The sequence below is a fragment of the Saccoglossus kowalevskii genome, chromosome 16 (genome assembly GCF_978046115.1).
Source record: "Saccoglossus kowalevskii chromosome 16, keSacKowa6.1, whole genome shotgun sequence".
Taxonomy (NCBI): Eukaryota; Metazoa; Hemichordata; class Enteropneusta; family Harrimaniidae; genus Saccoglossus; species Saccoglossus kowalevskii.
In genome coordinates, this window is record NC_140656.1 from 25,993,249 (window position 1) to 26,020,620 (window position 27,372).

Genomic DNA, 27,372 nt, shown 5'->3' on the forward strand with positions numbered 1-27,372 from the left:
ACTATAATGTTATACAGCCGAATTGAAGATTGCGGGGAATTTGCTATAAATCTTGTGACATACTGCCAACCTGGTATGTTCACTCGCAATATAAATATTAATATACAACTTAGTGATTGATATGTAAATCACATTTGAAACTCTATGTATTTGAAAGACACATTAACTCTTCGAACTTGGACGTTAATGTTAAATACACGTACTTAATGTCACCATGTCTCACACAGTCGTGATAGATTATAGTGTGACGCGGATTCCCGGCATAAATGAAGAACATCAGTGAAATAATGTATTCTAGATCTAAAATTGTACGTATAACTGTTATTGACTGAGTTACACGACTAACAAATAAGTTGATAATGTCTTTCCAAGACTTTGCAAAATCAAATTTATTACATAACAATTGCACTGTGGCGTTAATTGTTATCCCGAGTTGGTTCACATTGAATCGAATAACTAGAACTAAAACATGATCGGAGCAAATTAAGTGAGTATCAAATATTGGTAAAAGTAGGCGTTTTGATAGCTTCAATCATGATTTGATATACATGATAAGAATAACGATAAAATGTTGGAAATTGAACTAATTATAACTATTCCTCATTATTCCTCATTAAACAATGTACAAATACTGAAAGGCTGAATAATTACAGATATAAATTATAAAAGCAAAAAATAAATATACCACAATGTAACATTACACGCCGTTGCACAGGAAGAGATCTAGACCTGAGTAGAGGAATTTCACTTCCGGTCGCATAGCGTTGCTGGGGAGTCGAGAAGAGAACAGAGGTAGACTACTCTATATGTTACAACTGCAAAGTGGATTATTATAGACAATCTAATTGCAATAAATTTGACATAGTTGATTTGTGTAAAAGAGTTTAGTTTTACTAACGAAAACAAGACAAGAGTGTACAATGAGTGTACAAGGAATAACTCAGTACCGATGCAGAACCTTCGTTATATGGGTATTGAATAAATGATAATAAAAGTGGAGGTCGCCAACTGCTCGTCAGAATAGCCTTTTGATTTTATTAGATTTTATTTGCTGTCTTTATCAGTCGGTATTTTCGTCACTGTAGATTAATAGATCGCCTGGTTAATATCTCCAATCATATTATAGAGTAGGTCACAACCTTTCATACTTAGTGGAACGTGTAGGTGTGCTTTGATTACAAATTTCCTGGGGTCTTTAACAAATTTGGGAACGTAATAATAACAGAAAACCATGTACTCGCCCTGGCAGGTAATTTATATTAATGAGGGAGATATTTTATGCAAGTTATTACATTAAAAATAGTGTGAACATTTGTACTTTTTAAAATTATTTGTGTTGCACAAATCACTTTGAGCGCTATGAAGGTGACAGTACGCTTTAATTTCCTATACGAATTTTGATTGGGTAGAATGAATTTTCCAGCGTAGCTGCCGAGGTGTTTTCAAGAAATAGGCAAGGGATGCGATGTTCACCAAATTATTTATATTCTAAATCCACATAATACTACGCCAAAATTAATTTTGAGTAATCCAATGTAATATCATGTAAAAAGGCTTGTATTTGTCATAATAGTCACTCCCATTGAAGTTAAATAATAAACTGATCCAAGTTATATGTAGTTTATAATATCTTTATTGTGAAATAGATCAAGAAACTATTTTATCTGAACGTGCGTAGCAATGAAATTTACATGTATGCTAATATTTTCAATTGATAACGATGTAAATAGAATTTAAAAAATATTAATGAGGAAATGAATTATAACAAAATAATACATACAGGTCTCTAAAATTCAACAACAAATCTAGTACGAATGGTAGGTGTGCTATATTAACTAGAATTATTCATTGAAAAATGAATACAGTTTTATTCTTGACTATTACAAATAGAGCATCAAATTAATGTGTCTACATTAGCTAATCGGTGACTGACATGGGAACACAACTGCTATGGAGTATTTGATCAGCAAAAGTAAATACACCCACAGCTTCTGACCCAAAAAAACAGGAAACGAGTCCACCAACATGTATACAAATATCTGCAACTCCGCTTCATCATATCTAGAGAAAAAAGTACATAGAAACACATTGACGTAATTTACATTTCATCTTGAAAATAATTAGTTATATTTGCAAAAGAGGGGCGCAATCAACATCTCGAATTTTACATACAAGTAACACCAGAGAATGTTCTCTCACCTCCGTCAGCATGGTTTACAATGTCCAGCCAGTACATTTCCCTTCCTAAACATGCGTCGTTTATTGTAACCCCAAAGCCGGAAAAGTCTTTGATTGGTGCCCCATTGGCACTGTAATGCATTTCCTCTTCGTTTCCATACTCTGCTACTTTTTTCTTTGAAGGAAGTTAAAAAAACAATATACATTATGAATTCTACAGCTGTATTTACGGTTACTGTAGTGATTCGCAAGCCGTATTATGTATTACAGATTGACTGACACTATGACAAAAAAGTGAATTGATGTACACTAGAATCCGAAAATATTTGTGACCATAATCAAATGTACATCATCCATATGTATATTTGCTGTTACAGATTAAAATACATCTCGAATAATAACAAACGAACATCGAGATAAAATAACACATATTTAAATGTAATTAATTTATGAGTATCAACAGTACTTGTGTTTCATTATTAACATTTACAAGAGCCGTAATTAACTAGACAGTCGAAACATAAGGTAGGTAACAAAAGCAACATTTTTCAAGCATGGTTGCAATTGACGTTCGCATAGATATCCAAACATAAATGTATATCACATACCTCTTCTTCCTCTTGTAATATAATTTTCTTCAATTTAGACGGTTCTTGCTCAGTTTCTATGTTCAGTGTGGTAGCATAACACTTGTTCCCAATAGCAGGGGCAATCACTTTAATTCTCTGCAATAAAAAATGTTTTTTGGTGATTGTGTTAGTAGAAGTATGAATAAATCATGAATAAAGTCCATTTGTGAAATGAATAAAAAATGGGCGAAAAAATGAGCGTGGTTTCCTACGTGAGTAAGTTCAATTGGCTGTTTTAAAATCGTTGATGACTATAAATAGAAGAATTAAATACAAATCGTTAGAAACCATGTATATAAAGCACTTTACCAGGTTAAAATTATCGATGATTAAAGCATCGTCAGCGTATGTTGAGTGGAAGACTTCAGTATTTTTCTCTTCGTCAATGACGATGTCCTGCTCATCATCGCCAAGTTGTATCTTGAAATTCACCGCCGACTGTGATGAATTGAAAACAAATACTAGCAGTAAACACATTATATTCTGTACTTAGAAAAGGGAAAAAATGGATTTGAATTGATGATAGATCTGAAAGTGAGGAGCGAACTTACACTCGTTGTTTCGTTAGCAGGAGCTGACGCAACCAAGTTGGCTACCAAACCGAGTAGTAGTATAGTAATCTTCATCTTCAGTGCTTGTGGAGTCTTCGTATTAGAGACAAAGTGAAGAAACATTTGACAGACCATGCTTATATAGGTTTACCATTACCTTCTATGTGTATACATTTCAATAAAATACATCCTTGAAACTTGTCAATACATGCACTTCTAGGGTACTCGAATCCAAATTAGTTTGCAACTCGAATTTTTACTTTATATTTCCTTATGACATATATCAATATCCCAAAGTGGTTTGTGACAGTGAAACAATGGGTACAATAATACATTTGGATAGGAAACTTAAAATTATAGATTGCCTTTTTCATAATTTGAAAACTTATAAATATTTTTGTAAATTCGTTAGTTTTAGGAAAACATTCTCAAAAAACATTAATATTTACAATATAGAATTTGCCACAGACTCGTGTTTTAATTTTTTCCAATATATGTTCCTGGTTCACAGGGTCACGCACAAAGCGTCTTTCCTGGTTCAACATAACTGACATTGTATAATTTATCATATCATATAGTTTGACGGACACTTTGACCAGCCCAAGACGGAAACTCGTGAAACAGATGAGAATTTATTTTGCGAATTTTTAAAATGTACTCTTTACCTATATTCACCTAAATTAAAAAGACAGTCTCGTAAGCGTATTTGCCATGGGTGTATTTCCTACAAATGAACAGTAAAAACATCAAACATTCGATTTATGTCTATATCGTGCTACGCGGCGTCTGCTTTTATGGACATAACCGAATTTAAAGACTACAAATCACAAATAGTCTTAAAATATAGGGGAATGAATGTATAGAAGAAGAATGACTCCCAATTATAAATGAAAATTGCAATTCCACTGTTTTTATATTTGGTTAGAGCTGAAGCATTACTGACAACAATTATACAATCCGCTCCAATGATGAAATATGTCTGTATATGTGTTCTCTGTTCTACAATTATGTACTCAGTACGTCGCAGATTTGTTAGTTGTTGACATCGTACTACAATGATATTACAGCCGTCTTGTACGCTGTGCGGAATTTGGCTGTGGAGTGCAAGTGAATCAACATATTGTCAGTAGATGCATCTGTTTGAATTTCACTACTGTCGTTAGTTATTTCTATCTATAGTGTAACCTCGAGCAAGTTGTTCTCCTGATGAACTCCATGAAAGAGGTTGGCGTCGGCACATTTCCACTGTCGAATAAATATATGATACAATTGTAAACATTCTTGCTGTTATTAGATTTCACTGTTTTTCTTGATACTGGCGCCTGCTCCTACAGGCGGGACCCTATTATATTTTAATGACTGTAAATCTGATAAGGAAATAAATAAAGGAGAAGAAAGGACTATATTTGCAACTCCGTTTTAGTCTATCAGCCTATGGAACCATATTACATTTTTAAATATTTCATAATATCTCTAGTAATATGGAAAAAAACCGTGTCAATTGGTGCTTACTGTTACTAAAGTAATCTTTTCGCTGGTAATTCCGTAGAATATTGACATATTTGACGATTTATTGCACTGACAAAATCAATATATTCCTATTTGATTGATATCATTTCTTCTCAACTAAATAACAAAATATATGCGAGTAGCCAACATGGTAGCAATTAAAGTGTCGAAGGGGAAGGAGATGGGTTGACATTTTCAATCAGCATGACACTAAGCAAACATTATTTTCATTTAATCAATGTCTATATTTCATGGCGGTCATTCACTTCGACAGTGTGATCTATTGTTATGATAGGGTTATTTATTATATGTATATTTTCGTATTCATGTAATTATCATATTTCCTTGCATGTATGTATGTGTGATATTTAAGAGCATTGACATAAATTATTTTATCAAATCATAAATGGAACAAATAGGCGAGCTTGATGATTTATTTTATAAATCAATACAAATCTAGTACAGACAATTTCATGAAGTTTATTATTAATAATTATGCACTAAATGGTATATATAGCATGAATACCTGGTTTATTGAAACATGCATATCATTAATCACATATGTGTCTTCAGTGTCTGCATACTCTAAATTAAGATAGATGAACTTACTCAGAACCAAAACCAGCCAATACGACTAGACAACAACCTTCCTTCATCATTTCTACCAAAAAATGATATTTAAATAACTCGCATTATGTACTGAGAAATATTGTTAATAATAACAACATCCTAACTATCGAACTCATGTATCACAACAAATGTTTTCTCACGTCCATCTACATGGTTTACACTATTTAGCCAGTACATGACCCTTCCAGTATCAATTGTCACTTGTTAAAACGTCCCATCACCGTCAGTTCTTGAGACTATAGACAAGGTGAACAAAAACTGGAAAGGCCGTGCTTATAGATTTATATTTTGTTTATGTGTACTTGATGGAATGCAGGATTTGTTTCCAAAAATATTCACAACATTGATTGTATAACAGAACACATATACAGATACATTTCGTAATTGGAGCGAATTGTATAATTTTTTTCAGTAATATTTCAACTCTTAAACAAATTATGGTAACCAACTATAAAAGCAGTAGAAATGAAAATTTCATTTATAGTTAGAAATCATTCTTATTTGATACATTCATTTCCCTATATTTTAAGCCTATTTGTGATTTGTAGTCTTTAAATTCGGTTATGTCCATACAAGCAGACGTCACGTAGTACGATATAGACATAAATACAATGTTTGATGTTTTTATTGTTCATTTGAAGGAGATACACCCATGGCAAATACGCACATGTTTTAACGGAAGGCAGAGTTGTGTCTTTTAAAAAAGTCGAGTTTTTTTGTGTGCATGTACATACTAATTGCGTAAAGAAAGTGCAGTTTAAACTAAATAATTACAAGACCTGTTCAAGACCTAATTTTGCCTTTATAAATAAAATTACAAAAAGCCTATGTAAATACACTTTGTTGTAGCAATACAACAGGATTGAGGCATTAGAAAATATAATCAATTCAGGTGACAATCGTTTTGCGAATACGAGAATGCCTTTTGAATTTAAGTGAATATTGGTAATAAATAAATTTTAAAAGTTTGCAAAACAAATTCTCATCTCTTTATTACGAGTTTGCGTCTTCGCCTGTTCAAAGTGTCCTTCAAACTATATGGCCATTGCTATTATAAATTATACAATGCCAATTATGTTGAACCAGGAAAGACGCTCTGTGTGTGACCCTGTGAACCAGGAACATATATTGGAATAAATAAAAACACCTATGCACGAGTCTGTTGTTCGTTTTTTGAGAAAATAGTCCCAAAACTACGAATCCTATAAAATACACAACACCAGTTTTCAAATTATGAAAAAGGCAATCTATAATTTCATGTTTAACGCTATTCAAATGTATTATTGTACCCATTGTTCCACTGTCGCAAACCACTTTGGGATATTGATATATTATATGTCATAAGGAAATATAAAGTAAAAGTTTGGGTTGTAAACTATTTTTGATTCGAGTACCCTAGAAGTGCATGTACTGACAAGTTTCAAGGTTGTTTTTTATTAAGATGTACATACATAGAAAGTGGTGTCAACCCTATATAAGCATGGTCTGTCAAATGTTTCTTCACTTTGTCTCTAATCCGAAGACTCCACAAGAACTGACGATGAAGATTACTATACTACTACTCGGTTTGGTAGCCAACTTGGTTGCGTCAGCTCCTGCTGAAGAAACAACGAGTGTAAGTTCGCTCCTCACTTTCAGATCTATCATCAATTCAAATCCATTTTTTTCCTTTTCTAAGTACAGAATATAATGTGTTTACTGCTAGTATTTGTTTTCAATTCATCACAGTCGGCGGTGAATTTCAAGATACAACTTGGCGATGATGAGCAGGACATCATTATCGACGAAGAGAAGAATACTGAAGTCTTCTACTCAACATACGCTGACGACGCTTTAATCATCGATAATTTTAATCTGGTAAAGTGCTTTATATACATGGTTTATAACGATTTGTATTTAATTTTTCAATTTATATTCATCAATAATCTTACAACAGCCAATTAAACTTAGTCACGTGGGAAATCACGCTCATTTTCTCGCCCATTTTTGATTCATTCCACAAATGGGTTTTCGTCATTATTTATTCATACTTCTACTAACACACTTATTATTTTACAATTATTATTGCAGAGAATTAAAGTGATTGCCCCTGCTATTGGGAACAAGTGTTATGTTACCACACTAAACACAGAATCTGAGCAAGAACCGTCCAAATTGAAGGAAATTCTATTACAAGAGGAAGAAGAGGTATGTAATATACAAGTATGTTTGGATATCTATGCGAACGTCAATTGCAACCGTGCTTGATAAATGTTGCTTTTGTTACCTACCCTACGTTTCGACTGTCTGGTAAAGGCTCTTGTAAAGTTAATAATGAAACATAAATACTGCTGATACTCACAAATTAATTACATTTAAATATGTGTTATTTCATCTCGTTTTCACATGTATTTTTGTTATTATACGATATGTATTTGTTAACTGTAAAGGCAAGAAAACATATGGATGATGTACAGTTGATTATGGTTCTAGATATCTTACATCAATTCACTTTTTTGTCATAGTGTCAGTCAAACTGTAATACATAATACGGCTTGCGAATCACTACAGTAACCGTAAATACAGCTGTAGAATTCATAATGTATATTGTTTTTTAAACTTCCTTCAAAGAAAAAAGTAGCAGAGTATGGAAACGAAGAGGAAATGCATTACAGTGCCAATGGGGCACCAATCAAAGACTTTTCCGGCTTTGGGGTTACAATAAACGACGCATGTTCAGGAAGGGAAATGTACTGGCTGGATATTGTAAATCATGCTGACGGAGGTGAGAACAAATTCTCTAGTGTTACTTGAATCTAAAATTCAAGATGTTGATTGCGCCCCTGTTCTGCTAATATAGCTAACTATTTTCAAGATGAAATATACATTATTTCATTGTGTTTCTATGTTCTTTTTTTCTCTAGATATGATGAAGAGGGGTTGCAGATATTTGCATACTTGTTGGTGGGCTCGTTTCCTGTTTTTTTGGGTCAGAGTCTGTGGTTGGATTTACATTTGCTGATCAAATACTCCATAACAGTTGTTTTCCCATGTCAGTGAACAAATAGCGAATGTAGACACATTAATTTGATGCTCTATTTGTGTTAGTCAAGAAATCAACTGTATTCATTTTTCATAGAATAATTCTAATTAATAGCACACCTTGCCATTCGTACTAGATTTGTTGTTGAATTTTAGTGACATTCATGTATTATTTTATTATAATTCATTTCCTCAATTAATATTCGTAAAATCTATTTACTTCTTTATCAAATGAAAAAATTAGCATACATGTAAATTTCACGTAAATTTCACATTCAGATAAAATAATGTCTTGTTCTATTTCACAATAAAGATATTATAAACTACATATAACTTTGAATCAGTTTATTATTTAACTTCAATGGGAGTGACTATTATGACAAATACATGCCACCTTACATGTTATTACAATGGATTTACTCAAAATTAATCAAGGCGTAGTATTATGTGGATTTAGTCAAAACCCCTCGGCAGCTACGCTAGAAAATTCATTCTACCTACCCTGTATTCGTATAGAAAACTCGAATTAAAGCGTGTTGTCACGTTTATAACGCTGAAAGTGATTTATGCAACCCAATTAATTAAACGAGGTGCAATCAATTATAGCAATAGCACTGCAAATGACTATAATTCTAAAACTACGATTTTGATGGCAATCTCTATTTTGAATAAAATAGCTTTCATAAAATAACTCTCACATTAAATAAATATTATGCAAATATAAAAAATACATAGTTAAGTGCAGATTACTATGACAGAATTCACGGCCTGGCCTGACGTGTGTTGAGTGTGGAAGGTATAAGTTATATCATAAAATGCTGTATGGATACACTGTATCACCCGAATCGAGTTTATCGTTTGTGTTCTTGCACATATTGCCTGACCTGGGGTCAACAAACCGGATGGAAGATCATATTTTGAACGTTCCAAGCGCGCAGAGTCGCAGTGCATAGAACATCACAGTTACCAATTAAAAAATTGCACACTATTCTGCCTAAGCAAGAATAACGAACATGCAAATTATCTTTGGCTATATTTTCATATTTTTTGCGGGTATTTTGGGAGTTGAAAAGCTATGTCACGGTCATATTTTACTCACACGTGTATATTTCATTGTATGTATGTGCTTACGACATTTAAGATCATTGACTTAAGGTAGAAGCCTACTCATAAAACCAAATTGGTCATTAATTGCATAAAAATGTTAATTAGTTTACTATGTAAAATCATTTCAAATACACACGAACCATCTCTATTTCAGTCCATTTTCTCTGAAAAATCATCTTTTTCAACTGGAAATCCACGTTCCCTACCTGTCTTAAATAGCTCTTCTAGCTGCCTTCGTCTGTCTGTACCCACATTCACTCACTCCGTTATCTTTAAAAAAAAAACATGTTTAAAATATGCCGCTAACTTCTTCCGGGCTGCATGTCTACCGGTGCTATTTTGACTTTTTATATTTTAATCCTACCCTCGCCGGTGTTACGCATGCGCAAATATAATAACATCGCGTCTGATTGTAATTCAGGAATCGGAAATTCGTGTGGCAATTGTTTTGCGAGTACGAGATAGATTTATTAATTTAACTATTAAATATTGACAAAGAATACATGTGACATATGCCCATCAATACTTTGCCTCTTGTGCTGGTCAATATGTCCTTCAAACTATATGGTCATTCTCATGATTTATGATACAATGTCAATGTTGAACCAGGAAAGTCGCTATTTGACCCTGCAACATGTGATTAGAATAAATTTACTGTGGTAATTGCAGTTGCTATCTTGTTAATATTAATGTATTTTAAACAATCATCTTAACTAAGGAATCGTGCATACCATAAAACACAAATAAAATCTTGTATCTGGTCACAAATCTATAAGTTTGTCGATGTACAAATTTACGATCATACTTATTGCATCAGTTATACATCGAAATTTCAAACATATAACTTATGCCCTATTTATATAACTATCGATTATATATTATTTTCTCTGTTTTTTTATATTTTATGACACATAAGTGATTATGGCTTTGATTCTCATTACAAAGAGTGTGTATTGACTTTTCGATGTTTTCATTTTTTTAATCGATTTTTTTACTTACCCATATTGTATCTTTCGTCGCGTTAAAAAAAAGAATACTTAACCACGCTTGAACTGTTTACTCCATGTAACTGTTTCATAAATGTAACTTTATTTATCACCGTTTATTATTATTATTTATGTTAATCAGATTTTGTTTGTTAATTGAATTTTTTACTTACTCATATTGTATTTCTCTTAGCATTAAAAAAAGAAATATTTAACTATGCTATAAATGCATACTCCATGTAAGTATTTTATAAATTTTTACTCCCCATAATCTACGCTAATTTATGTACGAATTCTATTGTGGCGTCATAATTATTCAAGTGTCATATTCAAATTATTATATAATGTTCCCTTAACTACTTATGATTTTTGCATAAAAACGAAAACAAATCACAATGTCGAAAATGTAATGTCTTTATCGCAGTGTTATTGTTTAGTGACCCTTTAAATAAACATTACCCGAAATCACCAATTTAATATTCTATGTCGACAAAACATACCTACATACATTTACTGTAAACAAAAAATACTGTAACAAAATTATCATTTTCGTAAATATTTAACTTGTTAAAGAACAGAAACGTGAGAACTAGTGATAAACTACAATTATACTTCATATAGACAGTCCAAACAAAGTTCATTAATTTGATCGTCACCTGATCATTATACCATGACAGAATTCACCGTCGAGGGCGCAAAGGCGCGGACTCTAGTGCGTTGCCATGGTAAAACAAACATGAGGTCAAGTGTTGTATAGCGTGTTCCTGTTAAATCGAACAAGATGTCAAGTGTCGTGACGAGTTTCGATGGGAATTCGAATGCGAAGTTGCGTATTATTTGGTTAAACTATGACATGATGTAAAAAGGCAAAATGTATTGGTTTATTATTGAAATTGATAGAGTTGTTGTTACAGGAATGCAGATGCATAGTAGTAGTGATTCACATAATAAATTAATTATTTAAAATGAAAATGATTTATATGCATAATCGTAGTTAAAATACATACTGCAGAAATGGAACAAGCCCACTATCACAAGCGGGTTGGGGAAACCCCGAAATTCAAAACATAACCTTCTATTCAGTTGTTCGAGGCAAACAAACAAATCAGTGAAATGGGTCTATGCATCCCAGATAACAAGAGGCAGTGTAAATTCATCATTCTAAAGTGGACGAAGTTTGGTAGAAATTGCAACTGAATATTTTTTTATCAAAAACGGTGCAAACAAGATAAGATCAAATATATTTAGTGAGGAAAACATAACTCGTCCAAGCTGTTGTCGCATGACCGATTGTCTTTTGAAGGTATTTTGTTTGGCCGAAATTGAAGAATTTATATTGTTTCTTCCAGTTAGTTTCACGGGCCAGTATACAGCAATATACACTCCCTCAACTATTACCGTTTTGCGAATAGAGTTAACGTTGAACCGAGGCGTTCGGGTCAAGCTTGTTCACCGACACTACCGTGTATACAGCTAACAAAGCTCTATCCGGCTATGACAAACCTAGCACATCTTTCTTTGATATTTAACTATAAACCGAATCATGGCTAATAATTTTGTAAATGCTGAAACCAATCGCGTATTCCTGTAACTTGTCCGAAAAAAAGGAGTTTGTTCAGGTTTCGCGCAGTGTACAGAGTCTAGACTGGGTATACCATCTGTATGTGAATATAAGAATTACTTTTGTTTGGACTTAATGCTATTATAATTAATCACAGTGGACTTAAACAGAATATCTTTACATTTTTTTACATCTGTTCTCAGCACGTTCAAGTAAAGGACGGGGTGTACTTCTAAAAATAAATGGCACGTCAAGTTGTTTAGATAAACGTTTCAGTTGGTCACGTCTCTGTTTTTATTGCTTGTGTGTCAGTTAGCTGTTTTGCAATTTTGATAGCAAGCCTTCTTGCAAAACTGCAGTTATTACACGTTCCACAACAGTAAACTACCACTCGCTGTGGATATATGTCGTGAATTATACAAGGTATTGTGGTATACCCGAGTGCGTCGTGCTCCACACATTTACTAACATGTGAATACAAAGAAAACTTGAAGTTTCAAGATACGATCGTCTCTACAAACTTCAAAATTACATCAATAGAGTAAGCACACGATGATTGTTCAATGCACTTTGACCAGTTCGTGCTTGAGTGTGCTTGAAGTCATTCACCTGTTCAACTGCCATAATTCATACTAACTAAATTACCCACTGACATTCATAGTGACTAGACGAAATGTGTGTACCATGTGCTCTCAGGAAATGATCATCATGGTTCGGTATACCAAGGTTGTTTTATTCTCCGTAGTCAGCTTTCTTGTAACCGCAACAAAGTATCAGTATTCTCTTTAACTTTAAGGATCGTTGTCCAGATAAGTTTAAATTGCTTTAAATTTATGTGATACGGTTTGAAAGTTGTCCATGTATGTAGTAATATGATGGCGGCCATATTTGATTTCTCAGTAAAGAGTAGTAGCCAGTCTTTGAGCTGTAGCGCAAAATTGAACTGATAATGACCTCAAACATATGTGAATGATATGTAGAAAAACATGTGTGAAGGTAATTGACAACCACTCGACTAAACAGATTTGTTATTCCATTTACGTAATGTATGTCCCAGTGTTGATATTGCCATGACCAGAACGCAGCTGTGTTACAATATATGTACTTGCTGCTGAGTACATTTATAACTAAGTGCCCCCATAGGACATTCCCATAGCATAACGAATGATCTAGCCATCAGTTTGTTTGATTTTATAACTGCTTACTATGTCTTTAAAGAACTACAACGTAACACGTACTTTGTTTGCACTTGAAGTACATACGACCATAAAGCATTATAACATTTATTGTGGCGTATATTGCCCCGCCTATTACAGTTGTGTCCTGACATTTATATTACTTAAATAATAAATCAGCTCCCACCTTAGTAGGTGATTTGCCGTCCGATGTCGTTTAACACGTATAGGATGCAGACGTAACGTTCACAGCAACAATCGATTGCATTACAACTTGTATATACTTTTGGCGGGCTCCCTGCTCATGTGTACATTTCGAGATGATATTATTTTTAGCTAATGTTTATGGCAAATATTGGCATTTCCGATAGTTACACTTGGACGGGTTTTACAGATTTGTTCATTTCTTGGCAACATCATTATATGTCATCAGATTGTTTTCAACTGTCAGGTCACCTGTCAATATAGTTTTGTATGTATATAGAGTTGCTATGGCAATGGAAGAGTCTAAAGGATGTAACGCTGCCACTGAGTAACATGCATTATTCAGAAACAGAATCACCTTGTTATTAAAGCTAGTTGATACGAATGATGTCATGGCTAGGACTACTGTGAATCTATGAATAATTGATATTAGGTGTTAACTTTTTTTCATCACATGACCAATTTGAATATCAAAACGATGGGGTAATTGTTAATTTATATATTATTCACATGCAAAATTATGTTTTTCATGTATCCCTATCAACTGCTACCATATTCATAATAGTGAGATTTCATTAGCTTATTGGCACAAGCCGAATATTTCGGCTTGCAGCTGAATTTAAACAAATCGGTGACTGGGAAATAATAACAAGAGGCACATTCTTAGTTAGACACCTAACCGAATTATTCAGTTCAACACAGCGAAATAAGGATGCAGTCACAAAGCAAAATTCACGTTAATTACTTTTATAGAATAAATGCATTAACTAATCTAATTCACTAAATAGTAAAATTACAAAATATAGTGTTACATAAATAGAAAAAAAAAACATTTAAAGAAGTTTTACTATATCCTGCAAACTATTGATTATTATTTTCACATACATGCGTCGTTTATTGCAACCCCAAAATTCGAAAAATCCTTGATTGGTGTTCCATTGACGCTATGATACATTTCCTTACTGCTACCTTTTCCTGTAAATGAAGGAAAAACACTATAAAATATGAGTCCTACAGTTGTATTTACAATATGATGATATGAATTGCAAGCTGTATTAGATATTGAACATTGACTGAGATTATGATTATGAGATTGTGTCCTTGCCATTACAGGTTAAAAGTACATCTCGAATAATAACAAAAATGTGACATGAGGGCACGAGAAACGGCCATCGAGATGAAATAAACGTATATTTCGACTGCCGCGCTTTAACTGGTCGTTGTAGCTATGTGTTCTGCTTGTACCAACTTTTAACTTCTTTCTACAGAAGGTACGGGATAATCGTAAACATACTAAACCTATTGAGCAACCACTCCTGCATGCCGACATCAAACTGAGAATAAATATCGAAGGCTTATTTATATGTATTCATTTAATTGCGCCCCTAAGCTTCAAAATCAATCTTACTACTTCAGAAGTATTCAAACCAACAAATGTGTGTCGCTGTACCAGAAACTACTGTACGTAAATAAAATGCACAACATAATGACTATGAAATATAACACACTGCTGCCTTCATTAAACATTTTACGGTGTGTGTATTTTATACAAATCAACAATAACAACTTCAAACATTTGGTTTATGTCGATATCGTACGGCGTCTGCTACGTGGCGTCTGCTCTTACATGTAGAATCCAATGTAATTTTTGAAGACCCCGATCTGTGAAATAGACTACGAACTTACAGAGAAATAAATGACTAGAAGATGAATGATTTCCTATCATTACTAAAATTACAATTCTGTTTTAATTGTACAGTTATGTTTGATATAATAGAATAAGCACCAAATACGTCGCAGATATAATTTGATATCATAATATCACAAACTTGACTCTGTGTTGGTGACCTTCTAGCCTTGCCTTAAGATATTAAACCCAATTTCCACATAATAAGTTAGTCAGGGCATACGGTCTTAAAATCCTTGCACCAACTCTACCTCACATGTGAGATATTACCTGATAAAGGCAACCTTTACGTTTATTTAAATATGTATATATTTGATTTGGGTAAGATTTTAAACTACATTCGGTTGTGAAGTCTATGGACTTAAGAATAAGGTTATCCTTTGCCACAACAACCTCCAGGTCACCCTTGGGCAAGGTGTAGGTACCTGTCAGCCTTGGATGCCAACTTCCCACATAACAAGTTTGGTTGACGTCAGTAAAGTCATACGGTCGTAAAATTCCTGCACAAACAGATCCGCATAGGTGGACAATATTTCATGTAAATGTGTATATATATGTTTCAGTTTTCCTTAGTATTTGGCAGGGGGGTCGTAACCTCTTGTATTGAAAACCAGTGTGACTGGCCTGCCTACGGGATGCTAAGGTTTTTATAGTAAAAGTTATCAGTCACATCCGTTAATGTAATTTCGTTTTACTTATTCATAAATCAAAAATCACTATAATGTTATACAGCCGAATTGAAGATTGCGGGGAATTTGCTATAAATCTTGTGACATACTGCCAACCTGGTATGTTCACTCGCAATATAAATATTAATATGCAACTTAGTGATTGATATGTAAATCACATTTGAAACTCTATGTATTTGAAAGACACATTAACTCTTCGAACTTGGACGTTAATGTTAAATACACGTACTTAATGTCACCATGTCTCACACAGTCGTGATAGATTATAGTGTGACGCGGATTCCCGGCATAAATGAAGAACATCAGTGAAATAATGTATTCTAGATCCAAAATTGTACGTATAACTGTTATTGACTGAGTTACACGACTAACAAATAAGTTGATAATGTCTTTCCAAGACTTTGCAAAATCAAATTTATTACATAACAATTGCACTGTGGCGTTAATTGTTATCCCGAGTTGGTTCACATTGAATCGAATAACTAGAACTAAAACATGATCGGAGCAAATTAAGTGAGTATCAAATATTGGTAAAAGTAGGCGTTTTGATAGCTTCAATCATGATTTGATATACATGATAAGAATAACGATAAAATGTTGGAAATTGAACTAATTATAACTATTCCTCATTATTCCTCATTAAACAATGTACAAATACTGAAAGGCTGAATAATTACAGATATAAATTATAAAAGCAAAAAATAAATATACCACAGTGTAACATTACACGCCGTTGCACAGGAAGAGATCTAGACCTGAGTAGAGGAATTTCACTTCCGGTCGCATAGCGTTGCTGGGGAGTCGAGAAGAGAACAGAGGTAGACTACTCTGTATGTTACAACTGCAAAGTGGATTATTATAGACAATCTAATTGCAATAAATTTGACATAGTTGATTTGTGTAAAAGAGTTTAGTTTTACTAACGAAAACAAGACAAGAGTGTACAATGAGTGTACAAGGAATAACTCAGTACCGATGCAGAACGTTCGTTATATGGGTATTGAATAAATGATAATAAAAGTGGAGGTCGCCAACTGCTCGTCAGAATAGCCTTTTGATTTTATTAGATTTTATTTGCTGTCTTTATCAGTCGGTATTTTCGTCACTGTAGATTAATAGATCGCCTGGTTAATATTTCCAATCATATTATAGAGTAGGTCACAACCTTTCATACTTAGTGGAACGTGTAGGTGTGCTTTGATTACAAATTTCCTGGGGTCTTTAACAAATTTGGGAACGTAATAATAACAGAAAACCATGTACTCGCCCTGGCAGGTAATTTATATTAATGAGGGAGATATTTTATGCAAGTTATTACATTAAAAATAGTGTGAACATTTGTACTTTTTAAAATTATTTGTGTTGCACAAATCACTTTGAGCGCTATGAAGGTGACAGTACGCTTTAATTTCCTATACGAATTTTGATTGGGTAGAATGAATTTTCCAGCGTAGCTGCCGAGGTGTTTTCACGAAATAGGCAAGGGATGCGATGTTCACCAAATTATTTATATTCTAAATCCACATAATACTACGCCAAAATTAATTTTGAGTAATCCAATGTAATATCATGTAAAAAGGCTTGTATTTGTCATAATAGTCACTCCCATTGAAGTTAAATAATAAACTGATCCAAGTTATATGTAGTTTATAATATCTTTATTGTGAAATAGAACAAGAAACTATTTTATCTGAACGTGCGTAGCAATGAAATTTACATGTATGCTAATATTTTCAATTGATAACGATGTAAATAGAATTTAAATATTAATGAGGAAATGAATTATAACAAAATAATACATACAGGTCTCTAAAATTCAACAACAAATCTAGTACGAATGGTAGGTGTGCTATATTAACTAGAATTATTCATTGAAAAATGAATACAGTTTTATTCTTGACTATTACAAATAGAGCATCAAATTAATGTGTCTACATTAGCTAATCGGTGACTGACATGGGAACACAACTGCTATGGAGTATTTGATCAGCAAAAGTAAATACACCCACAGCTTCTGACCCAAAAAAACAGGAAACGAGTCCACCAACATGTATACAAATATCTGCAACTCCGCTTCATCATATCTAGAGAAAAAAGTACATAGAAACACATTGACGTAATTTACATTTCATCTTGAAAATAATTAGTTATATTTGCAAAAGAGGGGCGCAATCAACATCTCGAATTTTACATACAAGTAACACCAGAGAATGTTCTCTCACCTCCGTCAGCATGGTTTACAATGTCCAGCCAGTACATTTCCCTTCCTAAACATGCGTCGTTTATTGTAACCCCAAAGCCGGAAAAGTCTTTGATTGGTGCCCCATTGGCACTGTAATGCATTTCCTCTTCGTTTCCATACTCTGCTACTTTTTTCTTTGAAGGAAGTTAAAAAAACAATATACATTATGAATTCTACAGCTGTATTTACGGTTACTGTAGTCATTCGCAAGCCGTATTATGTATTACAGATTGACTGACACTATGACAAAAAAGTGAATTGATGTACACTAGAATCCGAAAATATTTGTGACCATAATCAAATGTACATCATCCATATGTATATTTGCTGTTACAGATTAAAATACATCTCGAATAATAACAAACGAACATCGAGATAAAATAACACATATTTAAATGTAATTAATTTATGAGTATCAACAGTACTTGTGTTTCATTATTAACATTTACAAGAGCCGTAATTAACTAGACAGTCGAAACATAAGGTAGGTAACAAAAGCAACATTTTTCAAGCATGGTTGCAATTGACGTTCGCATAGATATCCAAACATAAATGTATATCACATACCTCTTCTTCCTCTTGTAATATAATTTTCTTCAATTTAGACGGTTCTTGCTCAGTTTCTATGTTCAGTGTGGTAGCATAACACTTGTTCCCAATAGCAGGGGCAATCACTTTAATTCTCTGCAATAAAAAATGTTTTTTGGTGATTGTGTTAGTAGAAGTATGAATAAATCATGAATAAAGTCCATTTGTGAAATGAATAAAAAATGGGCGAGAAAATGAGCGTGGTTTCCTACGTGAGTAAGTTCAATTGGCTGTTTTAAAATCGTTGATGACTATAAATAGAAGAATTAAATACAAATCGTTAGAAACCATGTATATAAAGCACTTTACCAGGTTAAAATTATCGATGATTAAAGCATCGTCAGCGTATGTTGAGTGGAAGACTTCAGTATTTTTCTCTTCGTCAATGACGATGTCCTGCTCATCATCGCCAAGTTGTATCTTGAAATTCACCGCCGACTGTGATGAATTGAAAACAAATACTAGCAGTAAACACATTATATTCTGTACTTAGAAAAGGGAAAAAATGGATTTGAATTGATGATAGATCTGAAAGTGAGGAGCGAACTTACACTCGTTGTTTCGTTAGCAGGAGCTGACGCAACCAAGTTGGCTACCAAACCGAGTAGTAGTATAGTAATCTTCATCTTCAGTGCTTGTGGAGTCTTCGTATTAGAGACAAAGTGAAGAAACATTTGACAGACCATGCTTATATAGGTTTACCATTACCTTCTATGTGTATACATTTCAATAAAATACATCCTTGAAACTTGTCAATACATGCACTTCTAGGGTACTCGAATCCAAATTAGTTTGCAACTCGAATTTTTACTTTATATTTCCTTATGACATATAATATATCAATATCCCAAAGTGGTTTGTGACAGTGAAACAATGGGTACAATAATACATTTGGATAGGAAACTTAAAATTATAGATTGCCTTTTTCATAATTTGAAAACTTATAAATATTTTTGTAAATTCGTTAGTTTTAGGAAAACATTCTCAAAAAACATTAATATTTACAATATAGAATTTGCCACAGACTCGTGTTTTAATTTTTTCCAATATATGTTCCTGGTTCACAGGGTCACACACAAAGCGTCTTTCCTGGTTCAACATAACTGACATTGTATAATTTATCATATCATATAGTTTGACGGACACTTTGACCAGCCCAAGACGGAAACTCGTGAAACAGATGAGAATTTATTTTGCGAATTTTTAAAATGTACTCTTTACCTATATTCACCTAAATTAAAAAGACAGTCTCGTAAGCGTATTTGCCATGGGTGTATTTCCTACAAATGAACAGTAAAAACATCAAACATTCGATTTATGTCTATATCGTGCTACGCGGCGTCTGCTTTTATGGACATAACCGAATTTAAAGACTACAAATCACGAATAGTCTTAAAATATAGGGGAATGAATGTATAGAAGAAGAATGACTCCCAATTATAAATGAAAATTGCAATTCCACTGTTTTTATATTTGGTTAGAGCTGAAGCATTACTGACAACAATTATACAATCCGCTCCAATGATGAAATATGTCTGTATATGTGTTCTCTGTTCTACAATTATGTACTCAGTACGTCGCAGATTTGTTAGTTGTTGACATCGTACTACAATGATATTACAGCCGTCTTGTACGCTGTGCGGAATTTGGCTGTGGAGTGCAAGTGAATCAACATATTGTCAGTAGATGCATCTGTTTGAATTTCACTACTGTCGTTAGTTATTTCTATCTATAGTGTAACCTCGAGCAAGTTGTCCTCCTGATGAACTCCATGAAAGAGGTTGGCGTCGGCACATTTCCACTGTCGAATAAATATATGAAACCATTGTAAACATTCTTGCTGTTATTAGATTTCACTGTATTTCTTGATACTGGCGCCTGCTCCTACAGGCGGGACCCTATTATATTTTAATGACTGTAAATCTGATAAGGAAATAAATAAAGGAGAAGAAAGGACTATATTTGCAACTCCGTTTTAGTCTATCAGCCTATGGAACCATATTACAATTTTAAATATTTCATAATATCTCTAGTAATATGGAAAAAAACCGTGTCAATTGGTGCTTACTGTTACTAAAGTAATCTTTTCGCTGGTAATTCCGTAGAATATTGACGATTTATTGCACTGACAAAATCAATATATTCCTATTTGATTGATATCATTTCTTCTCAACTAAATAACAAAATATATGCGAGTAGCCAACATGGTAGCAATTAAAGTGTCGAAGGGGAAGGAGATGGGTTGACATTTTCAATCAGCATGACACTAAGCAAACATTATTTTCATTTAATCAATGTCTATATTTCATGGCGGTCATTCACTTCGACAGTGTGATCTATTGTTATGATACGGTTATTTATTATATGTATATTTTCGTATTCATGTAATTATCATATTTCCTTGCATGTATGTATGTGTGATATTTAAGAGCATTGACATAAATTATTTTATCAAATCATAAATGGAACAAATAGGCGAGCTTGATGATTTATTTTATAAATCAATACAAATCTAGTACAGACAATTTCATGAAGTTTATTATTAATAATTATGCACTAAATGGTATATATAGCATGAATACCTGGTTTATTGAAACATGCATATCATTAACCACATATGTGTCTTCAGTGTCTGCATACTCTAAATTAAGATAGATGAACTTACTCAGAACCAAAACCAGCCAATACGAATAGACAACAACCTTCCTTCATCATTTCTACCAAAAAATGATATTTAAATAACTCGCATTATGTACTGAGAAATATTGTTAATAATAACAACATCCTAACTATCGAACTCATGTATCACAACAAATGTTTTCTCACGTCCATCTACATGGTTTACACTATTTAGCCAGTACATGACCCTTCCAGTATCAATTGTCACTTGTTAAAACGTCCCATCACCGTCAGTTCTTGAGACTATAGACAAGGTGAACAAAAACTGGAAAGGCCGTGCTTATAGATTTATATTTTGTTTATGTGTACTTGATGGAATGCAGGATTTGTTTCCAAAAATATTCACAACATTGATTGTATAACAGAACACATATACAGATACATTTCGTAATTGGAGCGAATTGTATAATTTTTTTCAGTAATATTTCAACTCTTAAACAAATTATGGTAACCAACTATAAAAGCAGTAGAAATGAAAATTTCATTTATAGTTAGAAATCATTCTTATTTGATACATTCATTTCCCTATATTTTAAGCCTAATTGTGATTTGTAGTCTTTAAATTCGGTTATGTCCATACAAGCAGACGTCACGTAGTACGATATAGACATAAATACAATGTTTGATGTTTTTATTGTTCATTTGAAGGAGATACACCCATGGCAAATACGCACATGTTTTAACGGAAGGCAGAGTTGTGTCTTTTAAAAAAGTCGAGTTTTTTTGTGTGCATGTACATACTAATTGCGTAAAGAAAGTGCAGTTTAAACTAAATAATTACAAGACCTGTTCAAGACCTAATTTTGCCTTTATAAATAAAATTACAAAAAGCCTATGTAAATACACTTTGTTGTAGCAATACAACAGGATTGGGGCATTAGAAAATATAATCAATTCAGGTGACAATCGTTTTGCGAATACGAGAATGCCTTTTGAATTTAAGTGAATATTGGTAATAAATAAATTTTAAAAGTTTGCAAAACAAATTCTCATCTCTTTATTACGAGTTTGCGTCTTCGCCTGTTCAAAGTGTCCTTCAAACTATATGGCCATTGCTATTATAAATTATACAATGCCAATTATGTTGAACCAGGAAAGACGCTCTGTGTGTGACCCTGAGAACCAGGAACATATATTGGAATAAATAAAAACACCTATGCACGAGTCTGTTGTACGTTTTTTGAGAAAATGGTCCCAAAACTACGAATTCTATAAAATACACAACACCAGTTTTCAAATTATGAAAAAGGCAATCTATAATTTCATGTTTAACGCTATTCAAATGTATTATTGTACCCATTGTTCCACTGTCACAAACCACCGTGGGATATTGATATATTATATGTCATAAGGAAATATAAAGTAAAAGTTTGAGTTGTAAACTATTTTTGATTCGAGTACCCTAGAAGTGCATGTACTGACAAGTTTCAAGGTTGTTTTTTATTAAGATTTACATACATAGAAAGTGGTGTCAACCCTATATAAGCATGGTCTGTCAAATGTTTCTTCACTTTGTCTCTAATCCGAAGACTCCACAAGAACTGACGATGAAGATTACTATACTACTACTCGGTTTGGTAGCCAACTTGGTTGCGTCAGCTCCTGCTGAAGAAACAACGAGTGTAAGTTCGCTCCTCACTTTCAGATCTATCATCAATTCAAATCCATTTTTTCCCTTTTCTAAGTACAGAATATAATGTGTTTACTGCTAGTATTTGTTTTCAATTCATCACAGTCGGCGGTGAATTTCAAGATACAACTTGGCGGTGATGAGCAGGACATCATTATCGACGAAGAGAAGAATACTGAAGTCTTCTACTCAACATACGCTGACGATGCTTTAATCATCGATAATTTTAATCTGGTAAAGTGCTTTATATACATGGTTTATAACGATTTGTATTTAATTTTTCAATTTATAGTCATCAATAATCTTACAACAGCCAATTAAACTTACTCACGTGGGAAACCACGCTCATTTTCTCGACCATTTTTGATTCATTCCACAAATGGGTTTTCGTCATTATTTATTCATACTTCTACTAACACACTTATTATTTTACAATTATTATTGCAGAGAATTAAAGTGATTGCCCCTGCTATTGGGAACAAGTGTTATGTTACCACACTAAACACAGAATCTGAGCAAGAACCGTCCAAATTGAAGGAAATTCTATTACAAGAGGAAGAAGAGGTATGTACTATACAAGTATGTTTGGATATCTATGCGAACGTCAATTGCAACCGTGCTTTGTAAATGTTGCTTTTGTTACCTACCCTACGTTTCGACTGTCTGGTAAAGGCTCTTGTAAAGTTAATAATGAAACATAAATACTGCTGATACTCACAAATTGATTACATTTAAATATGTGTTATTTCATCTCGTTTTCACATGCATTTTTGTTATTATACGATATGTATTTGTTAACTGTAAAGGCAAGAAAACATATGGATGATGTACAGTTGATTATGGTTCTAGATATCTTCCGTCAATTCACTTTTTCTGGCATAGTATCAGTCAATCTGTAATACATAATACGGCTTGCGAATGACTACAGTAACCGTAAATACAGCTGTAGAATTCATAATGTATATTGTTTTTTAAACTTCCTTCAAAGAAAAAAGTAGCAGAGTATGGAAACGAAGAGGAAATGCATTACAGTGCCAATGGGGCACCAATCAAAGACTTTTCCGGCTTTGGGGTTACAATAAACGACGCATGTTCAGGAAGGGAAATGTACTGGCTGGATATTGTAAATCATGCTGACGGAGGTGAGAACAAATTCTCTAGTGTTACTTGAATCTAAAATTCAAGATGTTGATTGCGCCCCTGTTCTGCTAATATAGCTAACTATTTTCAAGATGAAATATACATTATTTCATTGTGTTTCTATGTTCTTTTTTTCTCTAGATATGATGAAGAGGGGTTGCAGATATTTGCATACTTGTTGGTGGGCTCGTTTCCTGTTTTTTTGGGTCAGAGTCTGTGGGTGGATTTACATTTGCTGATCAAATACTCCATAACAGTTGTTTTCCCATGTCAGTGAACAAATAGCGAATGTAGACACATTAATTTGATGCTCTATTTGTGTTAGTCAAGAAATCAACTGTATTCATTTTTCATAGAATAATTCTAATTAATAGCACACCTTGCCATTCGTACTAGATTTGTTGTTGAATTTTAGAGACATTCATGTATTATTTTATTATAATTCATTTCCTCAATTAATATTCGTAAAATCTATTTACTTCTTTATCAAATGAAAAAATTAGCATACATGTAAATTTCACGTAAATTTCACATTCAGATAAAATAATGTCTTGTTCTATTTCACAATAAAGATATTATAAACTACATATAACTTTGAATCAGTTTATTATTTAACTTCAATGGGAGTGACTATTATGACAAATACATGCCACCTTACATGTTATTACAATGGATTTACTCAAAATTAATCAAGGCGTAGTATTATGTGGATTTAGTCAAAACCCCTCGGCAGCTACGCTAGAAAATTCATTCTACCTACCCTGTATTCGTATAGAAAACTCGAATTAAAGCGTGTTGTCACGTTTATAACGCTGAAAGTGATTTATGCAACCCAATTAATTAAACGAGGTGCAATCAATTATAGCAATAGCACTGCAAATGACTATAATTCTAAAACTACGATTTTGATGTCAATCTCTATTTTGAATAAAATAGCTTTCATAAAATAACTCTCACATTAAATAAATATTATGCAAATATAAAAAAAATACATAGTTAAGTGCAGACTACTATGACAGAATTCACGGCCTGGCCTGACGTTTGTTGAGTGTGGAAGGTATAAGTTATATCATAAAATGCTGTATGGATACACTGTATCACCCAAATCGAGTTTATCGTTTGTGTTCTTGCACATATTGCCTGACCTGGGGTCAACAAACCGGATGGAAGATCATATTTTGAACGTTCCAAGCGCGCAGAGTCGCAGTGCATCGAACATTACAGTTACCAATTAAAAAAATGCACACTATTCTGCCTAAGCAAGAATAACGAACATGCAAATTATCTTTGGCTATATTTTCATATTTTTTGCGGGTATTTTGGGAGTTGAAAAGCTATGTCACGGTCATATTTTACTCACACGTGTATATTTCATTGTATGTATGTGCTTACGACATTTAAGATCATTGACTTAAGGTAGAAGCCTACTCATAAAACCAAATTGGTCATTAATTGCATAAAAAATGTTAATTAGTTTACTATGTAAAATCATTTCAAATACACACGAACCATCTCTATTTCAGTCCATTTTCTCTGAAAAATCATCTTTTTCAACTGGAAATCCACGTTCCCTACCTGTCTTAAATAGCTCTTCTAGCTGCCCTCGTCTGTCTGTACCCACATTCACTCACTCCGTTATCTTTAAAAAAAAACATGTTTAAAATATGCCGCTAACTTCTTCCGGGCTGCATGTCTACCGGTGCTATTTTGACTTTTTATATTTTAATCCTACCCTCGCCGGTGTTACGCATGCGCAAATATAATAACATCGCGTCTGATTGTAATTCAGGAATCGGAAATTCGTGTGGCAATTGTTTTGCGAGTACGAGATAGATTTATTAATTTAACTATTAAATATTGACAAAGAATACATGTGACATATGCCCATCAATACTTTGCCTCTTGTGCTGGTCAATATGTCCTTCAAACTATATGGTCATTCTCATGATTTATGATACAATGTCAATGTTGAACCAGGAAAGTCGCTATTTGACCCTGCAACATGTGATTAGAATAAATTTACTGTGGTAATTGCAGTTGCTATCTTGTTAATATTAATGTATTTTAAACAATCATCTTAACTAAGGAATCGTGCATACCATAAAACACAAATAAAATCTTGTATCTGGTCACAAATCTATAAGTTTGTCGATGTACAAATTTACGATCATACTTATTGCATCAGTTATACATCGAAATTTCAAACATATAACTTATGCCCTATTTATATAACTATCGATTATATATTATTTTCTCTGTTTTTTTATATTTTATGACACATAAGTGATTATGGCTTTGATTCTCATTACAAAGAGTGTGTATTGACTTTTCGATGTTTTCATTTTTTTAATCGATTTTTTTACTTACCCATATTGTATCTTTCGTCGCGTTAAAAAAAAGAATACTTAACCACGCTTGAACTGTTTACTCCATGTAACTGTTTCATAAATGTAACTTTATTTATCACCGTTTATTATTATTATTTATGTTAATCAGATTTTGTTTGTTAATTGAATTTTTTACTTACTCATATTGTATTTCTCTTAGCATTAAAAAAAGAAATATTTAACTATGCTATAAATGCATACTCCATGTAAGTATTTTATAAATTTTTACTCCCCATAATCTACGCTAATTTATGTACGAATTCTATTGTGGCGTCATAATTATTCAAGTGTCATATTCAAATTATTATATAATGTTCCCTTAACTACTTATGATTTTTGCATAAAAACGAAAACAAATCACAATGTCGAAAATGTAATGTCTTTATCGCAGTGTTATTGTTTAGTGACCCTTTAAATAAACATTACCCGAAATCACCAATTTAATATTCTATGTCGACAAAACATACCTACATACATTTACTGTAAACAAAAAATACTGTAACAAAATTATCATTTTCGTAAATATTTAACTTGTTAAAGAACAGAAACGTGAGAACTAGTGATAAACTACAATTATACTTCATATAGACAGTCCAAACAAAGTTCATTAATTTGATCGTCACCTGATCATTATACCATGACAGAATTCACCGTCGAGGGCGCAAAGGCGCGGACTCTAGTGCGTTGCCATGGTAAAACAAACATGAGGTCAAGTGTTGTATAGCGTGTTCCTGTTAAATCGAACAAGATGTCAAGTGTCGTGACGAGTTTCGATGGGA

General features: G+C 33.1%; 4 protein-coding genes and 4 long non-coding RNA genes across 8 annotated transcripts; 4 read left to right on the forward strand and 4 right to left on the reverse strand.

The window, feature by feature from the left end:
• Positions 1 to 1,610: 1,610 nt before the first annotated feature.
• Positions 1,611 to 2,349, reverse strand: LOC144345469 (uncharacterized). The gene is made up of 2 exons (XR_013419380.1): positions 2,200 to 2,349; positions 1,611 to 2,061 (listed from the first exon to the last, which is right to left on the reverse strand). It is a non-coding gene; the product is annotated as an uncharacterized LOC144345469 (long non-coding RNA).
• A 377-nt stretch (positions 2,350 to 2,726) lies between these two features.
• LOC146733797 (uncharacterized) lies at positions 2,727 to 3,493 on the reverse strand. The gene is made up of 3 exons (XM_085490963.1): positions 3,359 to 3,493; positions 3,117 to 3,245; positions 2,727 to 2,903 (listed from the first exon to the last, which is right to left on the reverse strand). Exons 1-3 carry the CDS (start codon positions 3,491 to 3,493, stop codon positions 2,727 to 2,729), a joined length of 441 nt encoding a protein of 146 aa, XP_085347089.1.
• Positions 3,494 to 6,977: 3,484 nt separating this feature from the next.
• LOC144345471 (uncharacterized) lies at positions 6,978 to 7,744 on the forward strand. Its single transcript, XM_078006901.1, has 3 exons — positions 6,978 to 7,112; positions 7,226 to 7,354; positions 7,568 to 7,744. The coding sequence occupies exons 1-3, from the start codon at positions 6,978 to 6,980 to the stop codon at positions 7,742 to 7,744; spliced, it is 441 nt and encodes a 146-aa protein (XP_077863027.1).
• Positions 7,745 to 8,111: 367 nt separating this feature from the next.
• On the forward strand, positions 8,112 to 8,851 carry LOC146733798 (uncharacterized). Its single transcript, XR_014926723.1, has 2 exons — positions 8,112 to 8,261; positions 8,401 to 8,851. It is a non-coding gene; the product is annotated as an uncharacterized LOC146733798 (long non-coding RNA).
• Positions 8,852 to 17,563: 8,712 nt separating this feature from the next.
• LOC146733799 (uncharacterized) lies at positions 17,564 to 18,299 on the reverse strand. The gene is made up of 2 exons (XR_014926722.1): positions 18,150 to 18,299; positions 17,564 to 18,011 (listed from the first exon to the last, which is right to left on the reverse strand). It is a non-coding gene; the product is annotated as an uncharacterized LOC146733799 (long non-coding RNA).
• Positions 18,300 to 18,676: 377 nt separating this feature from the next.
• Positions 18,677 to 19,443, reverse strand: LOC146733800 (uncharacterized). Its single transcript, XM_085490964.1, has 3 exons — positions 19,309 to 19,443; positions 19,067 to 19,195; positions 18,677 to 18,853 (listed from the first exon to the last, which is right to left on the reverse strand). The coding sequence occupies exons 1-3, from the start codon at positions 19,441 to 19,443 to the stop codon at positions 18,677 to 18,679; spliced, it is 441 nt and encodes a 146-aa protein (XP_085347090.1).
• Positions 19,444 to 22,923: 3,480 nt separating this feature from the next.
• On the forward strand, positions 22,924 to 23,693 carry LOC146733801 (uncharacterized). Its single transcript, XM_085490965.1, has 3 exons — positions 22,924 to 23,058; positions 23,172 to 23,300; positions 23,514 to 23,693. Exons 1-3 carry the CDS (start codon positions 22,924 to 22,926, stop codon positions 23,691 to 23,693), a joined length of 444 nt encoding a protein of 147 aa, XP_085347091.1.
• Positions 23,694 to 24,058: 365 nt separating this feature from the next.
• Positions 24,059 to 24,798, forward strand: LOC146733802 (uncharacterized). The gene is made up of 2 exons (XR_014926725.1): positions 24,059 to 24,208; positions 24,348 to 24,798. It is a non-coding gene; the product is annotated as an uncharacterized LOC146733802 (long non-coding RNA).
• Positions 24,799 to 27,372: the final 2,574 nt, after the last annotated feature.

Bases quoted from the DNA above. Each gene is read 5' to 3' on its own strand.
- LOC146733797 (XM_085490963.1), bottom strand. From the start codon at position 3,493: ATGGTCTGTCAAATGTTTCTTCACTTTGTCTCTAATACGAAGACTCCA. The intron at 3,246-3,358 runs GTAAGTTCGCTC...AATTCATCACAG, and splicing joins CTGCTAACGAAACAACGAGT to TCGGCGGTGAATTTCAAGAT. The intron at 2,904-3,116 runs GTAAAGTGCTTT...TTTTTATTGCAG, and splicing joins TCATCGATAATTTTAACCTG to AGAATTAAAGTGATTGCCCC.
- LOC144345471 (XM_078006901.1), top strand. From the start codon at position 6,978: ATGGTCTGTCAAATGTTTCTTCACTTTGTCTCTAATCCGAAGACTCCA. The intron at 7,113-7,225 runs GTAAGTTCGCTC...AATTCATCACAG, and splicing joins CTGCTGAAGAAACAACGAGT to TCGGCGGTGAATTTCAAGAT. The intron at 7,355-7,567 runs GTAAAGTGCTTT...TTATTATTGCAG, and splicing joins TCATCGATAATTTTAATCTG to AGAATTAAAGTGATTGCCCC.
- LOC146733800 (XM_085490964.1), bottom strand. From the start codon at position 19,443: ATGGTCTGTCAAATGTTTCTTCACTTTGTCTCTAATACGAAGACTCCA. The intron at 19,196-19,308 runs GTAAGTTCGCTC...AATTCATCACAG, and splicing joins CTGCTAACGAAACAACGAGT to TCGGCGGTGAATTTCAAGAT. The intron at 18,854-19,066 runs GTAAAGTGCTTT...TTTTTATTGCAG, and splicing joins TCATCGATAATTTTAACCTG to AGAATTAAAGTGATTGCCCC.
- LOC146733801 (XM_085490965.1), top strand. From the start codon at position 22,924: ATGGTCTGTCAAATGTTTCTTCACTTTGTCTCTAATCCGAAGACTCCA. The intron at 23,059-23,171 runs GTAAGTTCGCTC...AATTCATCACAG, and splicing joins CTGCTGAAGAAACAACGAGT to TCGGCGGTGAATTTCAAGAT. The intron at 23,301-23,513 runs GTAAAGTGCTTT...TTATTATTGCAG, and splicing joins TCATCGATAATTTTAATCTG to AGAATTAAAGTGATTGCCCC.